Source organism: Mesoplodon densirostris, chromosome 14 (assembly GCF_025265405.1).
Source record: "Mesoplodon densirostris isolate mMesDen1 chromosome 14, mMesDen1 primary haplotype, whole genome shotgun sequence".
Classification (NCBI taxonomy): Eukaryota; Metazoa; Chordata; class Mammalia; order Artiodactyla; family Ziphiidae; genus Mesoplodon; species Mesoplodon densirostris.
The window spans coordinates 69,159,371-69,172,214 of record NC_082674.1 but is presented as its reverse complement, the minus strand read 5'-3'; the positions used below and the strand labels follow the sequence as shown (position 1 = coordinate 69,172,214).

Sequence of the window (12,844 nt, the reverse complement as noted above, 5' to 3'; positions counted from 1 at the left end):
TCACCGTCATGCATTCTGACACCATAGACACTAGTATGAAGATTCTGATGCCATGTTCACTTCCATGATGGAACGTTGCCTTGTAGGGAGCAGGGCCCACAGCTCTGCATTCTTCACTCATTCTCAGTGTTGGTCACCTTGGTGGCCTTTCTAAGAAGACACAAGGCAACCACATACACAGAAGAGCTGTTAGTACCATTGTTTACTTAGTGGGCACATCCTTCAGTCAACATACATTTCCCTGGATTTCATGTATAAAACTACTAAAAGAGGATGGATTCTTCCAAATAAATCAGGATATATTTGATCTTTGGGGACTTCATCTTATGGCATGAAGATAACATCTACTAGATTTCATATCTCTGTTGCTGTGTTTAGAATTGAAACCTCTTTTTACAGCATTATAGCATCTGATTTTTTTTAAAAATTAAGGGAAATGTGAGCTTTTTATTCAAATACAGTTAGATTCAGATTTCCCAGTTTGATTTCAATGGCCATGAAATTACCAGTGGTCTTTTATTTAAGGTAATAGAGGCTTCTTTTATATCTTGTTCCAGTGACGAGAATTTCACTTTATAATTTTACTTTTTTGCCCTAGAGATTACTAACATTCCGTTTTTCTGAGGGTTGTATCTTTCCTGTGCTCATGATATGATCATTTCAGGAGTGATTTTGCTAACGAAGTAGCAGGTAGGAAAGTCCATGCATCAGTAATTGCCCAAATCAATAATTCATCCTTCTGATTCTATAGCTGCAGTTTCTCAGTGTGAATAAATACGAGGCAATGCTGCCGGGAACCCTGTACTGCACATCCAGCCAGCAGCCTAAATGGGCTCGAACTAAGTCTGGGCCTTCCCAGAGTGGTTAATTATAAACTGGGGAGAATGCCAAGTTAGATTTCCTATCTCAGGTTTAACTTTACCATGTCCTTTACCCATAGTTTTTTCCTATTTGGTCATTTTATTATGAACACACAAAGTGAAACTATTTGGTTAGCTGTTGTTTCTGTTTAGCAATAGATTCCTTCCACTGTAATAAAGGAATGTGTTCAGATTGTGGGAATGCGTGGGTGTATCTAAATCAGAATAAATTTTATTTGAAGGACATTTAAACAGTTAGGTTGAAATGCCCTGATAATAATGTTTAAATCACCGAGGGTGGTAACTGAATATCAATAGTGTTGACGTTGGCAGCTCCGCGATATGGAAACTGATTTCAGTGATTTTGTAGGAAGGGCATTAGTCAGTGGACAGATCGCATTGCTAAGTAAATGCTGGCGTCCTGTGATATCCAGCATCCAAGCCCTTAAAAATCTTTTACCCATTGTGCCTTACTTACAAAAATATCCTTGCTATTTATGGCGATATCGCTACTAATGTTTGGGGAAAGGGACTTAAAAAGTGGCCTGTCTTGAAACCAATAACTTCTTGTCTCTATGGTCAATTATCCTAAGACCTGTGCAAGCAGGTAACAGCACATCAGCACACGGGTGCATTTCAAAAAGCTGCAGCCAGAAAAGAGAAAACATCACAGCTCTGTAAGGGTTTATACCAATATGTCAACGGAGGTAATAGTACTGAAAGATGGGTTTAGTTTTCTCTAGTTCTCCTTTTTTTTTTTGTCGTTCCTATGTTCTACAATGAGTGTATATTATTCATACAATAAGTTTTTAGAAATTACCACCACTAGACCGAAGTGATTGAAATCAAATATGTGTGTCACATGAGAATTCTGCACATAGCGATGTCATGACTGAAATCCTCAGAGGACAATTGTTCATTGACTGCTAACCTGGCCATGACTTGGCTTTTGAGCCCTTTTTTGGTGAGGGGGGGAGGGGTGCTCATGGTGAAGAAGGCAGAAAGAAGTCAACTGCTTCTAGAATCTCAGAGGGTCCAGTGTCTCTGAGCTGGCCTGATTTTCATGGTGGCAATGGTCTAATTCTCCTCGTAAAATATGATTTTAGTTTCTTACCATTATTCTTTAACCAGAGATAAAGTCCCTAAAGGGACAATTCCAAGATAAATGTACTTATAAAGGTACTCGTAAAAATTTAGTACTGCATAGATTAGTGCTATTCAAAATGTGGTTACTACATGGTGTTGTCCATGAGCCTTGAAGGAATAATCTTATTTCTGTTGACTCTAACAGTGAAACATTTGGTTTGCCCTTTGTGGTATCCTTTCCAAAAATGTATTTCCTAATCATTGATTTTTATTTTTTTTTACAAACGTGTCTGTTCATAATAGATACGGAGGAAAAAAGTAACTGGTTTGCCATGACTTTAAACTCCTTTTTAAAAATGGGTTAGAGAAATTCCCATATACAAGCTATAGGCAAAGAAGCCACATGTTCAAAATGTAAGTCAAGACACACGTGCTGACATTTCATATGAATTTACTAAAACAACATGAAAAGTTATGTTAAAAACATAACCTTTATGTTTATCAATTAGAACTCCTGAAAGTAAATTCATGCTTTTGTGGTCCCCTTGCCAAGATGGAAGAATAATGCTTGGCTTCCCTCCAATGATGTTTCCAGGGCCCAGAGGATACAAGAAACCAAAAGACTCTCCCCTGAAGATGTGGAGTCCATGAGGGACATTCTGACACGCAACATGTACCAAGTTCGACAAAGGGTGTGTATAAGACGTGTCCCAGTTGCCTGTCCTCGGATCCAGTCCTCCAGGAATTATTTCTTGTTCATGTTATTCTCTCCAAAGCAGTCTTCTTGATGAACAATTTCTCTCTGCTTAGTTTGGAGAACAGAAAGTTAATTGTTATGCTTCTGCAGCATAAGTGGCACCCGTGGTATAAAGAGAAATGCAAATCCAGTTGCTGGCCCTAGGGGTCAGGCTGCCCTAGCCCTGCAGCCCCAGAGTTTTCCAGAACCAGCAGGGCTCCCTCACCCTCCGGAGTCAGAAAAGCGGTGACACTCATCCACCACGGAAGAAAGATGGCCCCAGGATGCCTGAGATGGTGGAGTTGTCTCAGCGTGGTTGACTGTAATAGAGCTTAGAAAACTGAGATGGTTTAGATTAGAATATCGAAACCACAGTGCTGAAAGCCTAAGGTAAAAAAAGGAGACATTTCAGGGACTTCAAGTCTTCTTGATGAACAATTTCTCTCGCGGTCCAGTGCTTAAGATTCCAAGCTTCCACTGCAGGGGGCATGGGTTCGATCCCTGGTCCAGGAACTAAGGTCCCACATGCCACTAGGCCAAAATATATATATATATATATGTATATGTATATATCCACAAAAAGGAGACATGTCAGGCATAGTATTTTTCAATTTGGGAAAAGGGTATGGATGCTATACGAGCACTTGGGACCTGGCCCAAAGTTCACAGCAAGAACATTTCAGGGACAGTATGTGAGTCCTCCTGAAACTTTGATTTAATCAAATGGTATTTTCATTTGTGTCCTCTAATTAGGAGTTATTTAAGCTTGAGGATTCAATGGAACATCCCAATTGTTGAGTAGGGTTATAAGTGAGTTAACAGTGAGGGCCTTGGTTTTTGTGACCATGTCATGGGACTCCAAAAACTCATCTAGTCAAAGTTCCTCCTTCTCAAGTAGAAGATGCTGAGGTTAGAGGAGTTGTTTTTCTGACTTGTTTAAGATCTCAAAACGCATTTGAGTTAAGAACCCAGGTCTGCCAACTACCCACCTACAGCTCTTTCCATGACTTCAGAATTACATGATCCAGGGCAAGGGAATGTTTTCTGGCTGCTGTTTCGAGAAGGTCAGTGATGAAGGGGAATGTGTCAGCAAAAAGGCCCTGCACCTGCTGGAGGAACACAGGTCACAGCAGCACTCATAGCACACTTCGAGTACATTCAGCAGCTTTCAAATCGTTCCAGGTGAAACTGTTTCAGCAAGACTATCATATTCTGCCTTAGATAAGTAGTTAAGAACTTCCTGGTTTGAAGAATGCCGGCCAGCTTAGTGAGGGCTGGAGTACAGAGGGTGCCTGGTACTCAGACTTGCCCCATGGTGGTGGAGGTTGAGTTTAGGGAAAGTCCAGAAATAGAGAGAGAGATTCTGGAAATCCAAGCCACCCAAAAATGAGGCTAGCTGTCCATTCTCTCTTTTCTATCAGGTTCCTAAATAATCACCTTTCTTCTTCTTTTATCAGTGCCTACTCAGTCTGACCTCCAGGTTTCTCCCTTCTAAGCTGTGCAGGATCCCCTTTCCTTGTTGATCAAGTAGAGCCAATGGGTGATGGAAAGTCCCACGGGGAGAACATACATAGTAAACAGAGGAGGACTCCACCCCTGAGATGGCTTTTGCTTCCTCTTTTATTACTTGGGAGAATGAGACTCACCAGTCCTACCCTTTCTGTCTTTCCTTTCTCATCCTAACCTTTTAAAAAAATTTTATAATATACTTTATTTAAACCACTATATCAAAAATATTATTTCAACACATCATAAATTTTAAAAATTACCAATGAGATATCTTATACTCTTTTCTTTTAAATTAAGGTCTTCAAAATCAGTGTATAGCTTATTCTTACAGCACATTATGATTCGGATTAGCCACGTCTTTTTTCCTTAAAGCCTCCTTTATTTTTCTTATTTTTTTAAAAATTTTGTTTTATATTGGAGTATAGTTGATTAACAATGTTGTTGATTGACAAAGGTGTACAGCAAAGTGATTCAGTTATACATATACAGTGTGTCTATTCTTTCTCGAATTCTCTTCCCACTTAGGTTATTACAGAGTATTGAGCAGAGTTTCCTGTGCTACACAGTAGGTCCTTGTTGGTTATCATCCTGTCTTTACGTAGTTCATATGACTCCTCTCCTCTGCCATGGTCCTCTTGCTCTCTTGAAGGAAAAACCAAAGATGCAATCCAGGACAACTGTCTGTCTGCTTTGTTGCTAGTGGGAAGTCTAGAGTTTTGAGGCTTGTCACAAAAGGTGACATCTGTAGTCCTCTAGCTTGGGTGAAAGAGATTCCCGTTAAGCACTTTGTAAACATCTGAGGACCATGCTGGTCTGTGGTTCAAGACAAATTTTCACTGGCCTCGGTGAGGATAAGGAAGACATTTTTCATAAAACTAAACTGATTCAATTTGAAAAACTGTTCTGTATCTAAGATCATGCCCGTCCTTCTACTTTGGTTAAAAGACTTTTTCCTTTTTGAACTGATGGTGGTGATACTAATGGGCTGATTTTTTGCGCGTATCTTTGATTGGCAACATTTTAAAATAGCAACCTTCTAGAAATTGCCAAAGTCGTTTGTAAATTCCCCTGATCCCCAAACACTCAGTAACCGCTGGCCTAGCATAACAAACATGACCTGGGAAAGAGAGTGTGTGTTGGCTGGGGGGGCACCGAAGTCTGTGGGTACCTCGGGGGTGATCACTGTGGGAGGGTCACAGGGGGACAGCACAGATGGGGGGCACTACCCTGTGAGCCAGAGACAAGGCTCCCACCGCAGCTTGGTCCTGATGGGCTAGCCCCGAGCACAGACCTTTCCTCCGGGGCCACAGCTTGCACCTGTGTAATTGAGGCAAATGCTCAGAGGACCTGAGCACCACCTTCTCGCTCTACTAGTCTTTGTTCTTGGTTTTTCCATGGTCTCCTGAGGCTGGAAGTTGTGTTGAGATGTCTGTACATGTTTGACATCCCCTTCATTCTACAGACCCTGTCCTACAACAAATACAACCTCAAACCCCAAACGAGTGAGAAGCAGGCGAAAGAAATTCTGATCCGCCGCCAGAACACCTTCAGGGAGAGCACGAGGAAAGGTCACAGCCTGCCCTGGGGAAAGCCGGTAAGGCGGGGACACTGACTCACCTGAGCTGGGCGGGTCCGGAGCAGGGCCTTGTCTGGTGACTACCTCAGTATTTAAACAAACAAACAAAACCACTACCTCGTTGCCAGAAAAAGACAAAACTAAGGGGGTACAGGACACCAGACACCCCCTTCTCTGGGCCTGGGCCCTTTGGAGCCCAAGGCATCGGTCCACGGGGTATGTGGCAGCAAACTGCCCTCCAGGATGGGTCAGTGACTGGAACACACTCCCTGGGCTGTGAGGCTAGACTAGCTCCCACGGTGGCCAGGGACTGGACATTCCAGGGGACCTTCCGTGGATGGGGACCCTGGCTCTAGGAAGCTTACTTCTCCCCCAGGGAGATACAGGGAGGAATTTGTTCTCCCCACGTCTCTTGGGCCTTATCTTCATGGCAACCACTGTGCATCTGAACTACGCCATCTGAGGCCATATCCAAGCAATCTTACTGGGACTCTGAATGGAGGTTGGGTCGGGAGTAGCCCCTAATCTCTACCCTAATGTCAGTGGGGTTGCAGGAGAAACTTTGAGAGGTTTATCATGGTCTATTTTATCATGAGAGGGAAAAGACATATATTGAAGGTGGAGACATTTTGTTTTCCTTAAACTGAAGTAACTGAAAGGCAGTGATCCAAACACGATGCTCCAGAGTGGGTCTGTATCTCTCCCTTTGTTTGTCGTGTGAAGCTGTCAGTTGCGTGGCTAACTCTGCTTTTTATTTCTCTTTGTTACCCACAGGCTGGTACCAAAAACATCCGCTACCTCTCCTTTCCTTATAGCCATCTTCAGCCAGCAGGCAGAGATGTGAGGGTGGCTGAATTCACAGGTAACCTGCATTCCTGGCTGCTTCTCTTTTCTGGAAAAGTTCAGATGGTAAACAGATTCAGGCTTGTGGGCCAAAAGGCAAAATCAAGAATATTATGTAAGTACATATATGACAAGAAAAAGAGAACACAAGTATTTTATTAGTTGAATTCAGAACTATAGTGATGAACACTGAAATTTGAAATTCATATAATTTTTACTTAACAGGAAATATTCTTAAAAAAATTTTTTTTCAACCAGTTAAAATTGTAACAACCATTCTTAGCTCAGGGGCCATACCAAAAGATGCATCAGAGAGATACACCTGGGGGCCATCAATTGCTGACCCCTGTCTTAGGGAAACATAAAATGGGCACTTCTTTGAAGTGGTGGGATTCTCCTGTGTTTTATAAATTAGCAGAATTCTCCAAAGTTGGCTAAATTTTACTAAAATAACTTCACCAAATTTACTGATCGGATGTTTCCCATTTAATACCTATTACTTAAATAGAATTCTTAGAGTTATTGAAACTGGCTATTGTGCTCATAAAAGCTATTATTTTTTAAACGTGTATATAAAATGATTTTCTATTAGCATAAAGTGGCATATAATATATATGATATGCCATGTTCTCTAGTTTAATATTCCTAAATTTTTAAGACTTGGAATCACGTTGGAAATTTGAATAAACTAAACACATAGGATTTGAGAATTAAATCTTTGAAGAGGGAATATAATTATTCCTTACAATGAAACTTTATTTTTTTCTGATATAAAAACATGCTTGATATAAAATCAAAGTCAGCCAGTGGAGAAAAGCATAAAAAAAAAAATTTAAAAGCACTCGAAACTCCAACACCCACGATAATCACTATAGAACATTTTGGTAAGCATCCTTCTATAATTCTATCTATATCATCCTGATCTCTACCCTACCTGGACCAGAGACAAACAAACAAACAAAAAAATCACAAACACACAGCAAGGTGTTATACATAAACTCATAATACAGTCATTGTTTTTCAATATTTATAAATTGTCTAGTTCACTCAACCATATGTTGTGGACATATTTTAGTATCAATAGATATGAACCTAGTAATCATTTCATGACTTAATAATAGTCAATTATATGAAAGACCCCTAGCTTATTTAGCAAAATCCTTATTAACAAATATTTAAGATGCTTCCAATATTTAATGAATATAAGAAAAGATATCTAATAATTTCTTTGGATTACTTGTGATTTATTTTTGCTCAAATAACCAATGACTCCCTTAGTATATTTTCCTGGAAGCAAAATTTTTAGATCAAAAATTACGTATATTTAAATTTACCTTCAAATCAACGGTTGTGAGAAAGGTAATTTCTGAATGTCATCAGCATCACGGGACTATTTTGAGTTAACGTTTGAGTAGTCTACTATATGACAGGATAAAATCTATATGCCACAGTTAATTTTCATCTGAGTCTTTTTGATTTTCAGTGAGGTTGAACATCTTTTCATATTTTTAGAGACAACCATATTTCTTTCAAGGAAGTTTTTGTTTCTGCCGTTGCCCATTTTTTCTGCTTTTTTTTTCTTAAAACGAATTTGAAGAACACTGTATAATACGAATATCACCCATTGTTTCATATTTGCTGCCAGTAATTTTTCCTAAAGTTTCACATTTATCATTTAGTTTTTAGATATACTTGTCTTCAAATTTTGTATTCTGATTCATCAAATCTGCTCAATCTTCCACAGAAAAATTAGAAAAATGATTCACCTAGTAATTTAAAATCTAGAACTTTCATAGTTTAATTTTTTCAATTTCAAGCCAAATGGCTAATAGTTATTTTGATAATAAATATAAAGATATTTATCTTTGTGTAGGTTAAGACAGAGACACATTTCAAATTGTTTTCAAATGGCCATGCTCCTGCGCCAGCACCTTCTTTTCCAATTTGGTTGTGCTAGTCATTTACCCCTAAACTAGAGAGTTTGGACACTTAATTCTGTTTCATCGATCTAGTCATCTATTCCTAGGTCACACTCTTCTAAGTAATATTATTTTATGTTAAAAAGAGCTATAACAGAAACAAAAGCAAACAAACAAAGCAAAAGAACACCAAGTATAGGGTGTATAATAGATTTACTTTTAAAACTCTTCCTGGTACAAGCAGCTGGTGTTATTTATGTTGCTTGAGTGATAGAAAACATGAAAGCCTCACAGTCACTTCTTGAGATGAATGTCAATATCACAAGCTACGGTAGCAAAAAATAACCACACAGCAGCCTTCGCTGAACACTAATGTACAAACACGTTATAAATAAAATACAGCAGAATAGTAAAAGAATACTACACCTTACAAAGTAGGACTTATCCCAGAGGTGGGGTTGTTTAACATTTGGAAATGCATTTACATTATTCACCAGATTAATAGGTCAAAGCATCCTTTCAATAGATGCCCTAAAGCACATCTCACTCATGCTTTCAATAAAAATCATAAAACCCTAGGAAAACATATATAGGACTTATATGAAGACAATATAAAACTCTCCTTTTCCATGCTTCATTTCCTCTCTGTAAAGAGGAGAATGTTGGTACCTCCCACATACAAAAGAGTTGCCCTGAGTGAAGCCATTTGGTGCAGGTAAGACTCTTAGAACAGTGCCTGCAACCAAGTAAGTGGGCAAGAAATATTAGCCATTATTAATTTTATTACTAGTGAGGGATATCGAAGAAGACTTGACTTGGGTAGATAGGGGTGTTCTTGAAAAGAAGACGGTACTTTAGAAATGTCAGTTCTACGTGAATTAATCTAGACGTGGAATGGAATCTTAGTCCCAATGAATTTTTTTTTCTTTCAAATGTGCTCAACTGGTTGTAAATTTCATTAGGTGAGGAAAAAGAGTGGGTAACCTAGAAATCCGTGAAGGAAAAGTAATGAAGTGGGACTTATTTTATCAGTTATTCTTAAGTTTTAAAGAAGTATAATAATAATCAGGATTAGACTGAGATAGTCCTCCATGGGTATCTGGGCACAATTATTTGCATCCACCTTCTCTCCAAATCTGAGGCCTTTACACACCAGGACACGGTCAGGGAATGGCTGGAGGGGCCCTAGGGGAGGACATAGAGGGAGGTGTAGCATCCGTCAGTCGGCCCCCTGATGTCTCCCGCAACTAACCAGGCTGTGACGTGCAGAGCACCATGCCTCTTCGCTCTCCCCTCGTCCTCCTGTGTTAGGACACCCCTTCTCTAGACTTTTGGGTGTTCCCTGCTGGATTGCAGGCTCCACACACTCTTCCAAGCTCCTTTGCCTTTGGGGCCCCCTTGGTGTTGTAAGTAGAGAGGTCCTGCCTGGACAACCCTCCTAGAACCCAGGAGCACTGGGGAAGGTGAGCAACATCTGTGGGTGGAGTGTGGTGATGGTTGCCCTACTATGTGAATGTATCTAATGCCACAGAACTGTACACTTCAAAATCATTAAATGGGAAATGTTATGTTTAGTGTATTTTACCACAGTTAAAACGAAACAAAACAAGACCATGGGGAGGGCAAGGTCTGGGTCTCTAAACAGCCTTTGTGTATCAGGTGTGGGTTAGGCTCAGCCCTGCCCTGAGCAGAAACCCTTTCCCTGTCTCTCCTTCACCCACCCCCCGGTGCCCGTGTCCAGAGGTTAAAGCTCTCAGCCAGGTGGAAGGTAGAGGAACGGACACTCAGATTTTGCTGCAAAGGTTTCCATTGATCTCTCCCTGGAACTGCGCTGCCTGGCACCAACCTGGAGGAGGACTGTGCAAATAGGAGAGTCCCCACCCTTCCTCCTTCCGCCTTCCACTTTCCAAGCAACTCCTTCCTCCCATTTTGGATGGATCTAGTGACTTAAGTTGATTGGAAGCTTGCAAGTCACCTGTCCAAGCCTCTCCCTTGTTCTAGGACCTCACTTTTCAGTAATCAGAAGGTGGTCAGGAGATGCAGCTAGAATGTGTCCTCTAAGGGGGGCCATAGCTCAGAAGGATGGTCAGAAACCAGGAGGGCGGCTGAGGGGAGACAGAGGAAGGAACAGCCGTGGGGGAACAGCCTTGGGGGAAGGAACAGCCTTGGGGGCAGAAGGACCAGCTGTTGTTTTCTTAGTTAGTGTTCCAAGCGCCAAAGCATCAAGAGGAACTCTGGTTCCAGACCAGATCGTAAAGCACAAATTAAAGGGAAGTCCTGAAAAAATGGGCAAATATTTTAACTCACTTTTTTTTTTCATTCAAAGCGGCTGATTCCCCTCCTCCCACCTCCCACCCCCTCCTGAACTTCCAGACAACCTTCTCAGGATAATTTGGTCACATTTTGGAAAAATAGTATTGAACAGGATATTTTAAGTTTTTCTGATGTCCCACATTCCAAACACATTTTGTCAAGTATAAACCTGTGTACATATTAGTTCTAGCTGTGAAGTTTTTGTTTTGTTTTTTAGAAGGAAATAGAGAGTGGGAGAAAGAACCCTATTTCAGATTTAAATATAGATGTCTTAAAATACCTACATTTTCAGGAGAATATTTAAAGGGAAAATAAATGTATAAGGTGAGAACTTGAAGAAATGAGAAGAAATGAGATTTCTAGAAAAATAGTCCCTTGAAGGCATGTGCACAGTGAAGGAGGGAAAGACAATGTCCCAGACATGGTTTAGGTATTTGGAGGGGACATGACATAGGTACCCAATGGCTGCCCTGCATTCTTGATGGAGCTGTCCTGACCCACACACAGCTTTTATAAAGGAGACAGGGACAGCCTGAGGAGGAGCAGATGCCAGCTTCTCAGACAGGCTCTGCTCAAACTGCAGCCCCATCCTCACTGTGTGATACTGAAAGTCACTTAACCTCTTAAAAACCTCGGCCTCCTCACCTGTGAAATGAGGCTGACAATTTTCCTCCTCTCATAGTGCTCTTGTGAGGATTAAATGGCATAAGATGTAAAGAGATCAGCACCGTGACAGCTCAGAGTAAGTTCTCAGTAAGTGGACGTTCCCAGCCTTCTCATTGTCATCGTGGGCCAGACGCACCCTGTCCACTCCTCACCTCCTCTGAAAGGAAGGCATCACGGCTCTTTTGCTACTCATGACTCTGCTGTGATCCTCTCCCTTCCCTGTTTCTTTAAGATTAGCTATTTCAAGGTCAAAAGGATGAAACTCAGATATAATGATTTCTGGTAGCCACTGATTAAAAAACAGACCTAGAGTTAAAAAATGAAAAAAAAACCCAAAAAACACAAACAAACCTAGATAAAATCCACCCTTTTCATATCCTAGTACCTTGGAACCTTCCGTTTAGCATTGGTCTTTGACAACACAAAGCATCTTTTTGTGCTTTATGACTAATGGATCTGATTTTGTGAGAAACACTCCCTCACTTCCCTGGGAGAGACTAGCCAGACGTGCAGGTTTCCATGCATTTCTGTTTATTTCTCACACCGGGTCTGTAGCTTCTACTCCACCCCACCTTGGGGTAGCAACCTCGGAAAGGGAAAACCATGCGGATGAGAAAGGTGAGTGTAGGAGCTGGAACAGCAGGAGGACTCTGCTTCCCTCTGAGTTCTCTCACCTGGATATGAAGTCTCCAGTCTCTGATCTTAAGTCGTCTTCTTTCCTCCTTCGATCATCCTTTCCCAGATCACGACGGCAGTGACGCAGAAGTCCCCTCCATCATGTTCAACACACACTCTCCAATGGGGTCACTTCAGGAAGGACGACAGACACAAGAAATAATCCCGATGAAGAGCTTACACAGAGGAGGGAAGACACCCCACTTGGGGTATCAAAGAAATAGGACCCAAGAAGAACAACTGGGCGGGGGCCGAAGGGTGGTTTTGAGGCCCAAACCGCTCTTCCACGCAGTAGATGAGGAGTTCGAATCTGAGGAGGAGAGTGAGGAAGAGGCCTCAGCCATTCGGTCCCGATGGTCAGCAGAGCACAGACCCGGCAGGGACCTCCACAGATCCCATAGCCCTTTGCTCCAAAGAAAGTAATGTCATGGTCCACAGGATTGTGTTGGGTTTTTCCAGAGTCCATGTTCCAATGATTGTGAAAGAAGGATGTTCAGAGTGCTGAAGCAAGCAACTGAGTTTTGTTCTTGTTTATTTTTATTTTTTTGATGTGGACCATTTTTAAAGTCTTTATTGAATTTGTTACAATATTGCTTTTTTTTTTTTATAGTTTGGTTTTTTGGCCACATGTGGGATCTTAGCTCCCCGACCAGGGATCAAA

General features: G+C 41.2%; 1 protein-coding gene across 1 annotated transcript in view; it reads left to right on the top strand.

Moving 5' to 3' along the window:
• SLC9A4 (solute carrier family 9 member A4) overlaps positions 1-12,606 on the top strand; it is a 51,621-nt gene extending 39,015 nt beyond the window's left edge. Inside the window, exons 9-12 of the mRNA XM_060117711.1 lie at positions 2,542-2,638; positions 5,654-5,785; positions 6,542-6,629; positions 12,251-12,606. Coding sequence (XP_059973694.1) covers positions 2,542-2,638; positions 5,654-5,785; positions 6,542-6,629; positions 12,251-12,606 — 673 coding nt within the window. The remainder of the gene's footprint in view (positions 1-2,541; positions 2,639-5,653; positions 5,786-6,541; positions 6,630-12,250) is intronic.
• Positions 12,607-12,844: the final 238 nt, after the last annotated feature.